At 40.5% G+C, this 18,037-nt stretch overlaps 1 protein-coding gene and 1 long non-coding RNA gene across 5 annotated transcripts in view; one reads left to right on the forward strand and one right to left on the reverse strand.

The window, feature by feature from the left end:
• Positions 1–13,483, reverse strand: part of LOC140848817 (uncharacterized) — a 60,904-nt gene extending 47,421 nt beyond the window's left edge. The window contains exon 1 of the long non-coding RNA XR_012129980.1: positions 13,137–13,483. This is a non-coding gene — a long non-coding RNA (uncharacterized lncRNA). The remainder of the gene's footprint in view (positions 1–13,136) is intronic.
• Positions 13,484–13,679: 196 nt separating this feature from the next.
• UBE4B (ubiquitination factor E4B) overlaps positions 13,680–18,037 on the forward strand; it is a 137,562-nt gene continuing 133,204 nt past the window's right edge. Inside the window, exon 1 of one of the 4 annotated variants that reach the window (XM_036999746.2) lies at positions 13,680–14,399. In XM_036999746.2, coding sequence (XP_036855641.1) covers positions 14,376–14,399 — 24 coding nt within the window. In that variant the 5' untranslated portion in view covers positions 13,680–14,375. The remainder of the gene's footprint in view (positions 14,400–18,037) is intronic. The other 3 variants (XM_036999747.2, XM_036999748.2, XM_036999751.2) reach the window with 3 other exon arrangements.

Consider the following 18,037-nt stretch of genomic DNA (forward strand, 5'->3'; position numbering starts at 1 on the left):
CCGAAGGTCATGGTAGTGTACACAAAACGTCCAGAAGGTAAGAGCATCTTGCGTGGAAGTTTTTTATCTTCATGGCCAGTGCATGTACCTCCCATAGCCTTATATATTGACCCACAGGGAGGGGGTGAAAGTCTGGTATACTAGACCAGGACGAGATCCCATTCCTGCCACTGTCCTATCACAAGACCACTCTCTTGCATGTATCCTACCTGATGGACAGGATTTGCCTATGCTGGTGTCATTAAAACACGTTATCTTATTGCCCTTAAGTTATTTTCTCCTATAGTCCTTGTGGCCTGATGCGGCCCCTGGCTGCAGCGCCACATGATTGCTCTGAACTCGCAGCTACTACCTGCCTGTGGAATGAATGAGCTATGGACTTAATCTGCATAAGATTTTGAACCTAGCTAAATCCTCCGGCTTGAGGATGTCATAAGTTTACTGCTGTTGCCACTGTTATATCATTAGTCTGGTCACAATTTTCCAGTTTTCTCACCCAGGGACCATTGTGGAAGAAGGGGAACGAGTAGATTCTAAGGTGAGATTTTTGGAGGGGTGGCCTGTGGGTAAAATTGTAACATTTCCAGAGTATCTCGCCTGGCTTTAGTGTATTTGCATATCCTCAGGGGTGGAGAGAAGTTCATCTCCATGTCAGTGGGTTATTACCTAGGCAACCAAGGGTGTGTCTGAACCTGGGAGTTTTAAAGCGAGGGGCTTGCTGGCTTGCTTGCTTCTTCCAGAGCAGAGGAGAGAGACAGCTCTGGACTGCAGTTTGTAAGCAATAAATGGGTTTTAAACTTTATTTCTCACTTTGATTTCAGTTTTTAGAGTTATTTTGCCCTGGGATTTCCTCTCCCTGGACTTACAGACTCAAAACCTAGTGAAGCATTCATTGCAAGGGTTGTCTATAAGATGAAGACAGTTACAGAAAGGATAAGTGAGTTCCCAGGAGGGTCACCAAGTTGGTTAGTAACAAAATGAAGAGTAGAACCACAGGCTCTAACATCTTTACTATACATCTCCTTTTGGACTGGTTTAATATCCTTATAATGATGGTCAGTGTTAAGGGCCTCTGATGTGGATTATCGGAACTTTCCACTGTAGGTATTAGGGATCTACAAGATTGGGTAAGAGTCAGGAATAATTCATACTCAAAAGTGAGCATTTCAGCTAGGTACACATATTTTTGGTAGTGAAGAATGGATGTGAGTGGAGAAAGATATAATGTACAGAGAAAGATGGAAATATAATATTCACTAAAAGGGAAAGTGAAAAAATAGGTAATGATAATGATTTAAAAAATACATAATTCTTACTATGGGTCATGCAATGTTTCAAGCACTTTACATAGATCAACTCATTTAATTTTTGTGACATGAAATGGCTGCTATCCTTCCTCCCATTCTACAGATAAGGCAATTTAGACACAAATTGTCTTACAAATTATCTTATTTACTTCATCAAATGTTGTACCTTTGTTCTATATGTATGTTTCTCCCCTTATTTCTATTTTAGTCACTAGAACACCAGAAGACTATTTCCATGAAGGAAACTTTCAGTTCTTCATTTCTTCATTCCTTTGATATACTCTCTGTGCTTAGTATGTGCTTGTATGTACTGGCTGTTTGGAAGCCAGGGACAATTAAGTTTCTATTAAGTTACACTTTGCATCTTCCAAGGCTTCATACATACATTCCCTCATTTTCCTATTCCAGATCACTGGTCCCAAATTCAGATGTGTTGTCTTCTGACTGCAGAAGTGAGGTGAGCAAAGAACTTGACAATAAGGAAGCTGAAAACACAATCTTTGGAGATTGTGAGTTACATGTTTTTCTCAAGGCTCCATGTGGCAGCTACACCCCCTCATCTTCCAGGCTCAGGCATGACCCGCAGGTAAAGATAAACCAAATTCTTGGTTTTGACCAGCTAACCAATTAGGTCAAACAATAACATGTTTAAAGCTGCTTATGTATGTCAATTATACTTCAATAAAGTTGAAATAATCATAGTAAAAAGAATTGCATTGGCATAGAAATGTACAAGGCAGTAGTATTTCTGTTGTTATTAAAGAAGCTTCACAGACTTTGGTTCTGCCTGGATCTCTCAGGTTTTGGTTCCAAGGAGAACTGATCCCAGGTCTTTCCATGAAATCACTACTAGATGTTGGCCCTTCACACAATCAGGTGGAATGGCTCATCCTCATCAAAGGAATATGGCAGAGCAGGCATCTCCATTACCTATACATTCTGGATGTACTTAAAGGAAAAAAAGAGAAGAGGACAAGGGTGTGTAGGAGGAGAAATAATTTCAATTTTGCTTGTAATAAAAAAGTAAGTTCTTGGAATATGACTCTTGTTAGTGTTTTTAAAAAATTTAACAGCTTTATTGAGTTATAATTTACATATAAAATCCACCCATTTAAAATGTATAGTTCAATAGTTCTTAGTAAATTTACAGTTGTGTGTTAGAGACCATCCATCACTCCAAAGAGTTCCTCCACCCATTTGCTGACTATTGTTATTTTATGACCTCTCTGTTTGGAGTCTCAAACAATGAACTCAGTGGATATACTCACAATGAATACTTTTCATATTTGCCTTTTTCTCCCCAGGGCAAGAATCTCCACTTACTCCCCTCTCCTAGATCTCTGATAGGATACTCCTTTCCCTAACTTTCTTGCCCTCCCTTCATTTGAAAGGTCTTCAGTTCTCCACAGATGACAGTTTTACTTTTGATATTTACTCCATGTGCTTATTATTATTTAATTATATCTTCTGGGTGCAATATTTTGGGCCTTTTGCAAAACGTTCTTCTACTCAGTAACAACAAACAAGCTTTTGTCTGAGGTTGAAAATAATAGGTATATTCCCAATTCTTTCGCCTCCAGGAAAATGTTCTCCACAAATACAAGAATCACCAGTAATTGAATTACAAGATAACGTTTTTTTTCCCTCATGAGGAGCTACAGATTTACCTCATCACTTTAAAAAGTGCTTATCTTAGTATTGAGAAAGACAGGGCAGATTATGGTGCTGGCAGCTCGTAGAACAGTGAACACTGGCAGTGGGTCCATCAGGAGACTGAGCCCTGAACTCTTGTTATTCATGAGTCTGGTGGCCTGGACACTGTGGTTGCCTCCCTAACATGAATTTTATCCTCCTCCCATTTTGTCCCAGCCATATGCTTATAATGGGATTGGTCATACCTCTTGTTCAGTGAGTGGGCCCTAATTGGTTTACTCATAGTTGGCATTTCCCACACCCATAGTGATTGGTTCAGGGCCAGGTAATGAGAGTGCAGCTGGCCCAATCAGAGTGAAGGATTTTTATTTATTGCTGGTGTTAAGAAATGTCATTTTCCCTCTACTCTCCATTCCCCACCTCCCACTTCTTGAAGTCAGGTGAGTTAATAAGGTCTTTTAATATCTAAAGCAGTTTGAGTTGCACTTTGTTACTTGCAATGTAAGGAGTCCTTATGGACATGCTTTACAACACTGTAACACAGTAACTGTAGTATTATTCAGTGAAATTTCTATTTCTATTTCTTTCTATTCAAACACATGAATGTAAATACTTAAGAAAAATATTAGAAACTGCCAGGGAAAAAAGGCAATAATGCCATTATAATAAAGAGACTGTTATTTTTGAGTCAAAGATAAAAGGGATGCATGTGTTTAGATGTCAACAGTACCTAAGACAGAAATTTGGGAAAATACTAGTCAAAATGTATAAGACCACACCAGATGTGATCATTCTGGCTGGATTCAGGATCCATTTTGGTGGGTGGTGAGACACTGGCTTTGGTAAGATTTATGATTTCTTGGATTATGCAAAGAAAAATGAACCTGACCTTGACTTGCAAGACATGGCCTATATGAGAAGAAACAGACCCCAAGAAGACAGTAAAAGGAATATGAGAACAGAATGAAGAAAGGCAGGGGGACTGATAAGGCTAATGATGGTTCTTGCAAACAGAAAGAAGAAAGATTCTGCAATGACTATCTATGGTGAATGTGCAGTTTTTTTCCTCAAGAGGATTAATACACTGAAAAAAACTTAAAAAGAGCAAAATGGATGAAATGTGGTATATTCATGCAATGGAGTATTTTACAGCAATGAACATGAATAAACCATTCAAACTAAAGATAATAACATAGGTGAATCTTATGATGTTGAACAATAAAAAAGATTTTAAAATATACTGTAACTTCATTTATATACAATTCAAAAGTAGCAAAACATAAACTATATTGTTTTGGGATGCAATGATAAAGAAAAGAAGGAAACAATCACAGTGAAGGTTAGGATGGTGACCCCTCTAGACATAAGGGACAGGGTTGTGATCAGGAAGGTATGGGGGCAAAGGAGAGGCAACTAAGTTCTGGCAATACCAGATTCTTTGACTGGGTGATGAATTCAAGGTGATATGCTTTATAATCACTTTTATGCACAATTCTATGCATACATGCATGTGTGTTATGTTTCACAATGAAACTTTTTTTTAAAGAAAGAAAAGGTAGCCCTAGAGAAAAGAGCTAGAGATCTTCCTTTGATTATTTGCTCTGCTATTTTTACTATTGGTGCAAATTTTGGAAACAAGGGCACAATCTCTGAGATTAAGTCCAGTGGCAGAGAAATGTACTAGAACATCACTTAGAAACCTGTCAGAACCTCAATTTAAATATGTTAGCTAGAGATATAGTAAACAGGCATTGTATATACCAGTAGAAATAAATGTTCAAATAAAATAGGTTTATTTATAAGCATCTTTATAACTCAATACAGAGATATAACATTTATGAAAGCTTGTGTTTTATGTGGTTGTGTAAAAGTAGAAATGTGCCTTATGGTTTACAATTTACATGGTTGATTTACTTGGTTTTTAATGGTTCTATTACCTCTTCCAACACACCGCTGGAAGTTGGGGGAGGCAGGAGTCTGCTTTCTTTATCCTTCCCTCACATCAAATTTATAGCCTTAAGTCTTTTTTTTTCTCCTACACAACAATAATAGTATTATATAGCAATATAACAATATGTCTCCTTTCAGGTTCCTGGGCCCAATTCCAATTTATGTATGTGTGTGTGGGAGGGGGTCTTCCCACACACACCACCAAGCAATTCTCGAACACCAGCTGGGTGTCCAAGAGCTCAACTTGATTCTGATGCTACCTGCCCAGAGACAGCACCAGATCCCCAGATTAACGGTTCTGTTAGGCAGGAAAATAGATATGAGCAGGGTGGAAAGCGAACAAGGTCAGTAAAGCCCCCTAGAAAGGACTCCGTTAACCAGTTAAAACTAGAAGGCCAGAAAAGACTCAGAGTTAATCAGTTAAAGCTCAAAAGTTCAAGAGCAAATTGGCCTTCAATGTTTGAATATTCCCCAGATGAAGAGAAGTATCTGAGCACAGCTCATGTCTTCATTGTGTGAATTAGATCATTGTAAGATTTACTTAAGCCTGCTAAATGGCCCACTTATAAACAGCATAAAAAAACCAGGGAGATCCCACCTTAAAGCCAAAATTGCATTTTGAAAAAACCCAAGAAGTTAAGAAGAAAGATTCTTAACATACTCTTTAGCAAACAACAAACAAATAACTCTGCCCACCTTGGAGGAAGGGCAGTCTTGACTGATATGCTCCCAAACCAGGAAGCTGCTATCCTGGAAGGGGGACCAAAGCAGGAAATTTCCTGTGTTAAGCTAATTTTGCAGAATTACCTAGAGGACTGATAAGAAACTGAAGGTCTCATCAAAGATACCTGGGACCACTTAACAAGTACACACCCCTTAGCCCTTTGTCACATTCCTGAAAAATCCTTAAAAGGGAGAACCCCCAACTTTCAGTGTGTTTCTCTCTGAGGTCACCTGCACTTCCTAAGTAACTTTAAGTAAAACTTCTACTTTGTTTCACTACTGTGTCTCTGCCCTTTAGTACTTTGTTGCGGCAGGGACAAGCACCTAGGAAAATACCACCTAGGAAAATACACAACAAATACACAACGCCTCTCCCCCAACAGTTCTGTCCTACAAGAGTGCCCTCCACCTAGCCCCAGTCCAAATGCCAGTCTCACCTGTGCTTCTGACCTACTGGCTACAGATACGCCCATCACCTTAGGTTCGATTAATTTGCTAATACAGCTCACAGAACTTAGGAACCATTTACCAGTTTAATGAAGGATCCATAAAGGATACAAGTTAACAGCCAAATGAAGAGATACATCGGGCAAGGTCCCAAATAAAGGAGCTCCTATCCTTGTGGAGGTTGGGGTCTGGCTCAGCGGCACGTGGATGCATTTTGGTTACCCAACGTGGAAGCTTTCTTCAACAGAGAAGCAAGATCCCAGAGAGCCATTGCATAGTCATGGGCTTTTTGAGAGAGCTTCATTGCATAGTCATGACTGACTAAATCATTAGCTACTGATGACTGACTCAGCCCCTGCCCTTGAGTGAGGTCCAAAAGTCTCTTCTTAACATCACAAGACACCCATTTCACCTTTAAGGCTCTGAAGAGTTCAGGAACTATGGATGAAGACCAACTATACGTGGGAAATATATATTTGGTTTTATGAATGACCAAATAATATATTTCTTATGACTCATTATATATCACCCCTATTTAAACAAACTGAATTATATACTTCGGGGTAGTTTTCTAAATTCAGTATACAACTTCTCCATGCCTCTCTTGGTCTGCTTTGATGCCAGCCAAGTCATATTTGAAGCTACTGAAAATATTAAGAGAGAAAAAGGAGGGGTGTAAAGAAAATGGAAATTTTATGGCCAGGATTCTCACCTCTCCCGATTCTAATATTACCCATTATATACGTATTTAAATTGTTTACTGGTAGAAGAGCCTCCCAAAGCCAACCATCAGTCAGGAAAGTACTGGCCCAGGGGAGGAGTGGAGAGAAAACACACAAGAACCTGGACATAATTGGTCCAGCATCCCCCAGTCACCATAGAGACTCGCCCACAGAGTCCCTCCCAGCGCTAGGGCAGGTAAGGAGAGAGCTGAGAGAGTGGTGGGGTGGGAGAAGGGGAGATCTTAGGGAGCCGAGAGTAAGCAGGCAGGAGAAGCCACGGAGCTCAGGTGTTAGGGAAGGAAGAGGGCCTGGGGCTGGGGAGCAGGAGGGAGCGGCGCCAGAGCCAGCTGAGACTGAGACGGAGCCTGTCTTCACTGCTTGTACGCTGCCGGGTGACCGCCACGGCAATAAACTTGGTATGGACCCCTTTTAGCCCCTAACACTCCATTGTCCTTATTTGGTCTTATTGAATTTATAGTGAACTTGCCCAGAATGGGGAACCCCCTCCTCCCAGAGCAAGGGGCACAATTAGTATTTTTTAGTTTGTGATACTATGTACCTTGCCTGTCTCCCCAAACTCTTTGAATTTGATGTGATTGGTGTATTTCCATGTAAAGTGGCTACCTTCTACCATGTACTTATGCTAGCTGACACACTTAACAATTCTTTTCTAAGAGTGAAGAGAGAGGAAGGTAGGTGATTTCTGAAAAGATAGCTAAGAAGTAGTTTACTTCAGATAATACATTTCACTTAAAGAGGAAATACAGATATTGGGTTGGTGAGTGGTTTACCTGATTAAAAACATATTAAATTTTATTTTACTGAAATGCAACTATTCATTAGGTTTAAAAATTAAACAAAATTCCTCTAATATTAAATTTTAAGTGTAATACATGGAAAAAATTTTTTTATTAAAAAGTGATGGAACCATGGCTATATACTGAAAGTAGGGTCAAAATGTTCCTGCTTCTCAGGGGGTTATAGAAATAAATCAATGTGCTTTAAAATGTGGGGCAATACTGGGATCAGCTGAGATCATTGTAGAAAAGGCTGTTGAGTAGACTTCCTCCAGAAGACCTGCCTGCTTCAGTGAGTCAGAGCTACATCCTCTCAACTACTGCAATCTCCTTCTCCTCTGGACTCCTCTACTACTTGCCTTGAGTATCTTTTATGGCATTTAACACTTTCCACCATGTATTATAATTCTGTATATATTTTCTCTCTCCTTGACTGTAAGTATCATATGAGTAGGGTAATACCTAGAGTTTCTCGATTCAGCAGTTCATCTTTCTTGGATGATGCTTTGTCTGTTGTAGGCTTTTAATAAGCAGTTCCTAAATGTAAGGAAGAGATCAGAGACTAAGTCAGCAGCTCTAGTTTTCTTTTTTGGCTTTGGCAGCCACATCTGCTGAGTGCGTCAAACAACCCCAGATGTTAGGCATAGCCGGGTAATCCAATGGAAATAAAATCCTATTCCAAGCAAGAGGAATTCTGAATTCTATACTGAAGTAAGGCGTGGAATAGGCAAATTTCAAATAGTTCACTTTTAGGAGACATTAAGTCAATCACAGGCATTCCCTGTGATTATAGCCAGAAATGACAGTTATCCATGAGGCCTCATAAAACAGTAGTCATTCCACACTGTTATTTTATGTAAGAAGGTGGTTAGAAATCTTGAAAATTGCTAATATCAAGTCAACAGCAAGCAAGATCTAATCCTTCGAGGCTTTGTGTAAGAAAAAATTGCTATTATTTTCCTATGAAGAGGAAATATCCTTTCCTAATTTATAAAATAAGGATATTCTTAGAAGGTATAGGGGTCAAAGATGACATCAATGGTATATAGAATCTAACAGTATCAGAATTTCCACTCCCTGCAGGCAGACAAGTGGGCTTAATAAGATATGTGTTCCTCCTAACATGATGTGGCAACATGAAAACTCAGATTTCCTGCTGCAGTAAGTGCAATGGACTGATGACTCTAGTCGCCCCTCTGGATCCATCACAGTGTTTATGGGAGGCCATGCTTCCCATGTGCTTACCCCATAGGCAGGGTACAATACAAATACAGGCCCATTCATTCAGAAGGCAACTTTGACTTCACGTCACCTATCAGGCCAAAAACTTTCTTAGAACTGCTCTGCAGAGTAAGACTTTTTCCACCCAATGCTCTCTCTTTGCCCTCTTTTCACTGGTAAGGACCTGGGTCAAGTCTGAAGTCTCTCCCCATCTTCTCTGTTGACCTTTATCCTTTGCCTGCATTTTCCCAAATAAATCTCTTGTATGCAATTCTATCTGGGTGTCCCCTTCTTGGAGGACCTAAACAAACCCCCATACTGTATCCTCAGCATCTAGAACAGTGCCTAGGATGCAAAGTGCTCCATAAATACTTGTCAAATGAATTAATGCATGAATGAGAAGATGACATTTGAGCTAAGACACAAAGTATAAGAAGGAACAAGCCATGCAGAAAGCCAGGGTAATAGTTTTTCAGGCAAGGAGACATTGAGTGCCAAAGCTTTGAGGAGAGAAAGAGCTGTTGTATTGAAGAGGAAAGGCCAGTGGTTTTGAAGTAAAGGAGAATGGGAATGTGGTATGAGATGAGCAGCACAGGTGGCTAGATTCCACACGATCTTACACGTCATGATAAGGAGCTTGGATTTTAATTTCTATCCACAGACGAATGGACAAAGAAGACATGGTAGATACATATAATAGAATATTACTCAACCACAAAAAAGAATGAAATCTTGCCATTTGGTACATCATGGATGTAACTACAGGGTACTATGCTAAGTGAAGTAACTCAGACAGAGAAAGACAAATACCATATAATTTCACTTATATGTGGAATCTAATAAACAAAATAAACAAAACTGAAATAGACTCACAAACACAAGTGACTAGACTTGTGGTTACAGGGAAGCAGGGATAAAATTTTGAGTTTCGTATCTTGCTAAGGGAGATGGTTACATGACTGTATACACATGCCAAAATTTACTAAGCTGTACCCTAAGATTTGTGCATGCTGTTGTGTACCTCGATAAAAAATAAGTAAAATAAAACCCTTCAGATTCATAGAAGGAAAAAAAAGGAACTAGGGTTTTACTCAGTGAACAATGGGACATCACTAAAGAATACGGGTCTAGGGGTTTGTGAAGTTAGTGTTTCAAGAGCAATTATGTGTCTAGCAGGGAGGGAGAAAATTATGGTGCAGAAAAAAAGGGGATAAGTCTGGGATCAAAGTCCTTAAGAAGGTGGGAGGGGAAAGAATCTGGAGTCCAGTAACAGGGTTGACCTTTGATGGCAGTAGAGGAAACAGAACATGCTTTGAAGATCCAAAGAAAGATCAGGAAGCTTGGTTGGTCTAGATCTGCAGATCCTCAGCAAAACAAATTTTGATCCAGAGAACTTTATGTTCTGGTATTTGAATAAAAGCTATCCTAAAAGAGTAAAAATTCTTTTAATTGCCTTTTAATTGACTAGGACGCCATTTTTTATTTTCAAATGAAAAGAAGAAAAAAAACCACCACCACATAACTCCTTCCTCTTCATAAAACAACAAAATCTGCCCAAAGTATATGCTTACTTTCAGTCTCATGTTTCCCTTTGTTCTACATACAGTCTCCTCCTTTGTTACTAGTATTGTATTTTTGTTCACTTCCAGCTAATTTTAAGAACTAATTTGTCTTAGGCCCTGATGCTCAATAGTTCCCAAGGGAGGCAGACAGATTATCTTGCATGGTCCAAAGAGGGTAATACAATGCTTGAATGGAAGAAATTGAGCAAAACAATGAAAATACGGTCTAAGTATTATGTACACCTTTGAGACATTATTATTTATGATGTGGGAGACTTCCCCTGAGGGAAGAGATAGGAACACCGGGAACTAGGTTAAAATACAACTAAAAGCACTATAAAATGTATTAGAGGGATTCATCCTGTAGAAGACTCTGGGCAGTACAGTATGTGACCAAAGAGTCCACAACGCTAATTTTCATGACTCTACAAAATTACATTCTCTCTTCAGGAATTACTTTAGAGTTGGAGAAAAAGAAATGGACTGGAGTTTCCGTGTAAATGGTGAAGACATCCATGTATTTCTTAGCCTTAAAATAGTGAGACAGCCTCAAAAATCAACTCTATGTCAGGAAATCCGAGTATCAAAAATCATAAAAGGTTAAAATTAGATAGGGCATGGAATTTACGCTGAATAAAATACTATAGCATAATCTTCACAATATCACCACTCAGCAAACAAATACACAATCAGTACTTTATCATGCATTTTTTTGAATACCCACTATATGCTAGATATTGTATCCTTGTAATACATAGAGATATTTGTGTAAGAGGGAAAGGATTCAGGGGAAGCAAGATTCTTAATCATTGTCCTAGCTGACTTGGGGTAGGCCATTTAATAGTTTCATTTTTTTCAAACACAAAATGGGAAGGCTGATTCTTATACTATTTCAGTATTATTATAAACTGAATGTTTGTGTCTCCTCAAAATTTGTATGTTGAACTGTACCTCCCCACCTCACAATGTGATGGTTTTACTCCTGGAGGTAATTAGGAATAAATGAAGTCACGAGTGGGCACTCATCGGTGAGCTTGGTGCCCTTGTAAGAGTCACTGGAGAGCTTGCTTATTCTCGCTGTTCTCAGTCACGTGAGGATATTCTGAGAAGTCAGCAGTGTGTGAACTGGAAGACGGCGCTCACCAGACTAGACCACACTGACACCCTGATCTTAGACTTCCAGCCTTCAGAACAGCCAGTTAAATTTCTGTTGTTTATAAGCCACCCAGCCTATGGTATTGTTATGGCCACCCAAACTGACCCAGATAAATATTAAATGAATAAATGTACCTTATAGAAGTGAGTGTATTATGTATCAAAAGCACAAATGACAAAAGAAGAAATAAATTGGACTACGTAAAAAGTTATGTTTCAAATGGTACCATCAAGAAAATGAAAAGACAACTCACAGAATGGGAAAAAGTATTTGCAAATTATATATCTGATACGGAACTGGTATCTAGAATATATAAAGAACTCTTACAACCCAACAGTATAAAGACAAATAACTCAAAAAACGAACAAAGGATTGAACAGATATTTGTCCAAAGAAGATATACATATATCCATATGGTGGAATATTCAGGAATGAAACCCTGAAACTATATGCTAAGTGAAAGCTGCTAGACAAAAAAGGCTACATACTGTAGGATTCCGATGATGTGAAATGTCCAGAATAGGCAAATCCATAGTGACAGAAAGATGATTAGTGGTTGCCCAGAGGTAGTGAGGGGAGAATGGGGAGTTACTGTTAATAGATACGCAGTTTCTCTTTAGAGTGATGATAATGTTGTGGAATTAGTGATGATGACTGAGCAACTCTGTGAATAAACTGACCACTGTACACTTTAAATGGGTGAATTGGTATGTGTACGAATTATATAGCAGTAATTACGTTTTAAAAAAAGAAGTGAAAGTATTAACATCACCACGAGTCACCCTAAGTCCAAATTCTGGCTTACACAGAATTCCTTTCCTGCACAGTAGATAATATGCAAAGCCAGCAATAGTCTAATTTTACACAGGAATTCCTTACATATCTAGCTGTCAGGTTACTATTTTAAACAAGCACACACAAAAAATTGTAAGTCTTTTAATTCTAGAATGCACTCAGGATTATAGTTTGGTAAACCTTCCAATTCAGTATATTCTTTCTATGTGGCAGAATCTGGAATTTCATGATACCACTCAATTTAGATTTGTATATTATAAAAACTTACACTCTTCAGAGAACAGGTTGTTGGTTGGTAGGACAGGGTGGGGAATGTGCAAAATGGGTGAAGTAGTCAAAAAGGTACACACTTCCAGTATTAAGATGAGTAAGTCCTGGGGATGTAATGCACAGCATGGGGACTACAATTAATAATTCTGGACTGTATATCTGAAAGTTGCTAATTAGAACAATTCTTAAAAGGTCTCATCAAAAGAGAAAAAAATTTTACGCACGGGTGAGGGTTAACTTAATGTGATCATTTCCCACCATATACTGCACATAAATCAAATCATTATTATGTTGTACACCTAAAGCTAATAGTATATGCCAATTCTCTCTCAAAAAACTTAAATTCTTGTCTAGACAAGGATGGTTTTTTCCCACTGACTCCAAAGGTCGTCCTTGTATATGAGCACGCACTTCACAGCTTTCTGGGTCTTCAACCATTTATATTTCAAATTTTACCATCACTTTGGAACACACTTAAAAAAATCAGAAACTAGCGCTGTGAAAAGCCGAGGTGAAATGAAATGTGGTCCTACTTGTTGCAGTTTTCTTCCAAATGAGCTTCTGTGTGACGGCGACGGGCGCGAAAAGGTTTCTCGGGAGGTGAGCCGTCGCTCTGTCGGAGAACGCTCGCCCCGGGCAGCAGACGTCTTCGGTTTTCTTTAACTTCGTCTCAGCGGCCCGGAGGGTCTAGGCGCTTGGGGGTAGCCAAGAAGCAAGAGCCGTGGGTCACCGGAGGCGCTACAGCACCGGGTAGCAGGCGGACGCCCCATCGGGCCCTCTCCCTGCCGGCTTCCCTCGCGAGTCTACCTGGGTCCGGCCGCCGCGCCCACCGCCCCTGCGCCGTCGCCATGGCAGCGCGCCGCCCCGCCCCCCGCGCGCAGCCATCCCGCCCGCAGCCCTTTCGCCCTTCCCCCGCCCGATGCTGCTGCGGAGGAGGGGGTGGGACAGGGGCGGGAGGAGACGCAGGCGAGAGGAATTCGGCGGTGCGACGCCCGCGGCCCATTGGCTGCCTGGTCCTGAGGCCAGAAGCCCCGCCTCTCTGGCGGGGTCACGTGATCCCTTTCAAAGATGGCCGCCCTGTTGTTTTGATGAATAATACTTGGTGGGGCGAGGGGGCAAGACTAGGGGTGGAGGGGTAGGAGGATTTACTCTTCCATCCAAGGCATCACGAGTCCCATCCTCCCCCTCCCCCCTGCCCGGGCTCCCGCGTGGAGGCGGGGCGTGGCCGGCCTGCTTTGGGAGGGGAGGGAGGGGCTTCCCTCTTCAGTGTAGGGCTCTGCCTGGGCGGCTGTGGGGTCGCCTTACGTCGGGGTTTCCACTCTACTGCCGAGCAGTTCCCGCCAGGGGCAAAGGGTAGGAGGGACAGCAGGATCTGCCGTGGGGAGCGCAGCTGCCGCCCCACCACCGCGAAGACGCAGCAGGCTCGGAGCGCGAGGCGAGCTGGAGACCGAGCCCCCTAGTCTGGGTAACCTGGGAAGCAGAGGGTAGTAAGTGTCGCCTTAAAATAACCCTTTAGCAGCAGCAGTGGCGGCCAAACGAAGCTGCACGGGGCACAAGCAGTTGTAGGAGTCTTGGGGCGATTGGAGTGACCGACGCCAAGGCGGCTCAGTGCCTCTCGGGTTCTTATTTTTTAACCTCTGACTATGCAATTCTGAAACCTCCCCCATTCGGGGGACCAGGCAGCCCGATAGACACCTTCCACTCTCCTCCCACCCTGGTCTCAAGAAGAGAAGGATCTCTCCCTAACGCCTTTCACCATTAAGAGGAAAGCGATGGAGGAGCTGAGCGCTGATGAGGTGAGGAGGTTGGGGGACACCTTGGGAGATTAGTTGGCAACTCTTTGGCGCTTTGGACGGAGATGATAGTGCGCCAGGGGCGCCTGGCCTTTGGGCTTGGGGAAGGAATGGGGATGACATTTTCCAAGACTAAAATGAGACTCTGAGAGGGTCTCCGCTTGTATTCTTCTGTATCCTCTTGCCTTCTTTCTTCATTCTGAATTCCATTTGCTTATTATTGAGTCTTCTTTTAAGGTCTGAAGAAGAGGAGAGCATATTGAGGCATTTATTATTAAGGGTATTTATTAAGCAAGGGCTAGATTTATATCGTTAAATGTGTGTGTGTGCGCGCTCGCGCCTTACTGCAGCGCTTTGAAGAATAATTTTGGATGGACTCAGAATATATGGGTGTATGTTTTTGAAGGAAAAATTTAAAGTCCCAAGTATGTGTGGCGATTTCGTTGTGTAAGTTGATTAAACATACGTTTTTTGTGTTTGGGGGTGACCTACAGACATGTACTTTGCAATTTAACAAAATACGTATCTTCTCAATAGCTTAGTGAATTCCTGTTAAATTCTAGTAATTTGAACTGACCACTAATGACTCTGGCATACTTCTTTGGTTCTGTTCTGCCTTTTTCTAGTTTTTGTCTCTTTCTAACTTGTATTTTACTGTAGCAGACTCTGAACGGGAAGCAAATGGAAACAGATGTCTTTGTAACTATCCTTCCCCACCTTAATCATTTCTGAAGGGAGTCTTACAGATCCCTGTCTTGATGTTTCAAGGGTTATTTAATAAGATTGTCAGAAAAACAGTGGCAGGGTACAAGGAATTTCCCGTGATTCTACTGAGTTTTCCTCTTTCCTTTTTAGATATTGGGAGCTTCCCTTTCAGGACCCCTGCTGGCCTCACTCTCTACAATCTATATACCCTCTCATTTCTTTCACGGGTTCACTTTCACTAGTTCATACAAAACGTACCTGCAGTATTATGGAAGTAGTCATCTATCAGTGGGTTATACTATAAAACTTACATGTTTCAGTTTTAGCTACAGAGTAGTCAGTGTTAACTTAGGGACTAAAATTCTGTAGGGCTGGGATGTGCAAGTGGTGTGAGTTAAGGGTCAGGTAGGAAAGAAACAGTAACAAAAGTAATTTTGTTGGTTGTGATCCTCAGCTGTTTGGAAGTCAGGATTGTCTGTTCTGTTACTGAGTTTTGTTTTCTCAAATACATCAGGAATGTAATCTTAAATTAGGAAAACGTTGAACAGTTTTTTTAATTCAGGTAGAAACTATAAAGAGATTTCCTTAGAGTCACTTTGCTCTGTATAGTTTTCAAAAGTGTGCTCTTCACCCTTTTTCTTTAATAATAATTTTAATGGGTAGCTTCTCTTAGGGCAAAGAGTTCATGTTTTTTAGTAGTCCTCTACTTCCAGAAATTACCTTTTTTCTTGATATGCTCAAAATTGTACCTGGTGTAGAGGTTTTTATATACTTGAGTTTTCACTAAAAAGTTGGTTTCAAGCCAGTAAAACATACAGACCAGTTAAAGATATAGTATAGTCTGAACTGTGGCTCTTCATTTTACCCAGAACTTGAGAAAGGTGTAACTTTTTTATGACCGTATAAGGAGCAAATGTAATTGTTGTGGAGGAGATAGAAAAGCATTTTTCAAGGTCAACGGAATACTAAAATAAATGTGAAATATTAAATTCACTAATACAAGATCAATATAAAATTATGTTCAACAGATTAGTTGGCCTAAATACAAAGGGGACAGTTCAATAACTGGTTATATGATTCTCAGCAGAATCTAGAACAAAGTTTTGTTTTGGAAAAATATCCATAAGTTTTTTAAAAATCCATTTCCATTCATTCTGAGATAAGGTGAGCAATTCTCCACAGAGACATTTTCAAAGCGTTTGCCTTTGTATTGTTACTCTGTTGGTGAACATTTGTGTCACAGGTAAGTGACAAGTAGGTGACATTCATTTGATTAGGAAATAATAATTATGTTTCTGAAAATTCAGACATACATCTCAAGGTGAAAACAGGCAAGATAGTGATCTTTTCCATCTGAATTAGGAAATTAGGTAAGGTACGGTTTCATATTTTAAGAAAACAAAAATATATGAGTACAGCCTATGAAAACTGGAGGCTGGTATAACCGGACTAGTAGCCTAAGATGATTTTGCATCATGGGCATTTTTTGGTCTCTCCTCATAGATCACCCACCTTGAATTCTTGTACTTTCCTTCTCTTGTGCTCTCTAAGTAGAGTACTTATTTAACTTTATTGCTTTTTATTATTTATATAGCACATTACGCTAAGTGTGTTGCTCTAAGGAGATGCATGACTAAGTTCATTCTCTTCAGAACCTACATTCGAAGACATACATTACATTCATTCTTTATCCTGCTCAGGTGTTGTTTTCATATACCAAAGTGGTGCTGTGAGTAGGGCAGGTATATGAAACTGTTTTTTCAACTGTGATAGTGAGATTACACTGAAATGATTTGCTTTTTTCTGTTCTTTTTTGCTGAATTTTCTTTATGACCTAGTTCATCTTCAAGATGGCTGGCTGGTATTCAGGGTGTGGTCAGGGTTTTAGAAGAGGGTTAAGTCTTCCTTCCCAAATGCAGAATATGTGACCTTGGACTTTTTAGCAGTGTTCTTTAAGTGGGAAGGGACCTGCATTTATTAACAGCCTTAGAAGCCTGCTCTGTGACAGGCACTTGATAACCATTGTCTCATTTGGTAAAACCACGCAGTCAAGCAGTTCCTTGTATTTTCCTTATTTTATAGGTGAGGCAATGAAAATTTAGGTTAAGTAACTTGTGCATAGTGACGTGGCTTAGAAGTGACAGAGTTGGAATTCAAATCCCGGGTTCCTGATCTAAAAGCTCTTTCTACATTTTACTGCTTAACAACTGGTAATAAATTCACCACAGCTTCTATATAAATACCCTACTAAAATGCTTGATCTGCGTAGTTTTTATGTAGAAGCGTTGTTTTAAGCGAAGGCAGTTATGATGCTGGGAAGTTCATAGTCTTTTTGGTACTGACTCTTTACCATGTCCCTCCAAAATTGTTCACTCAACAATAACTTTTTAAAAAGATGCTGTATATCCCCAGCAATGTGTTAGGTAAGTTAGGAGAAAGACCCTTTTCTTAAAGAAATTGTACTTTAACTGGGGTAGAGGTAGTGATAGATAAAAGTCCAACAATTACAATACAGGGTGCTAAGTGCTGTTGTGGAGGTACGCACCAGACATTAAGAAAAACAAGGAGGGATCCCTCGTGGGGCAGTGTCTTAGCGAACACTTTCAAGAAAAAGATATGCTTACTGCTGAGCAGCAGTTGCCAAGCCGAGGACTCGGAACTGCAGAACTGTGGCACTGGGAAGCTCAGGGAGCAGCGAGAAGTAGTAGGACTGGAGACAGGATTTTGCCCCAGGCAGTGGCTGCAGATAGACAGGCACCAGATTTTGGAGGGTTTTCAGAAATGGTAAGGAGTTTGTTTTCTCAGTAAGACTGGAAGAAGCCTTTAAGGCATTTTAAGGGATTTAAAAGATGACCGACAAGGGTGTAGAAGGTGGATTGGAGGAAGGTGGCTGCAGGTTGGGAGACAAATTAGGAGACTGTTGTTATCTAGGAGCA

The sequence above is a fragment of the Manis javanica genome, chromosome 4 (assembly GCF_040802235.1).
Source record: "Manis javanica isolate MJ-LG chromosome 4, MJ_LKY, whole genome shotgun sequence".
NCBI lineage: Eukaryota > Metazoa > Chordata > Mammalia > Pholidota > Manidae > Manis > Manis javanica.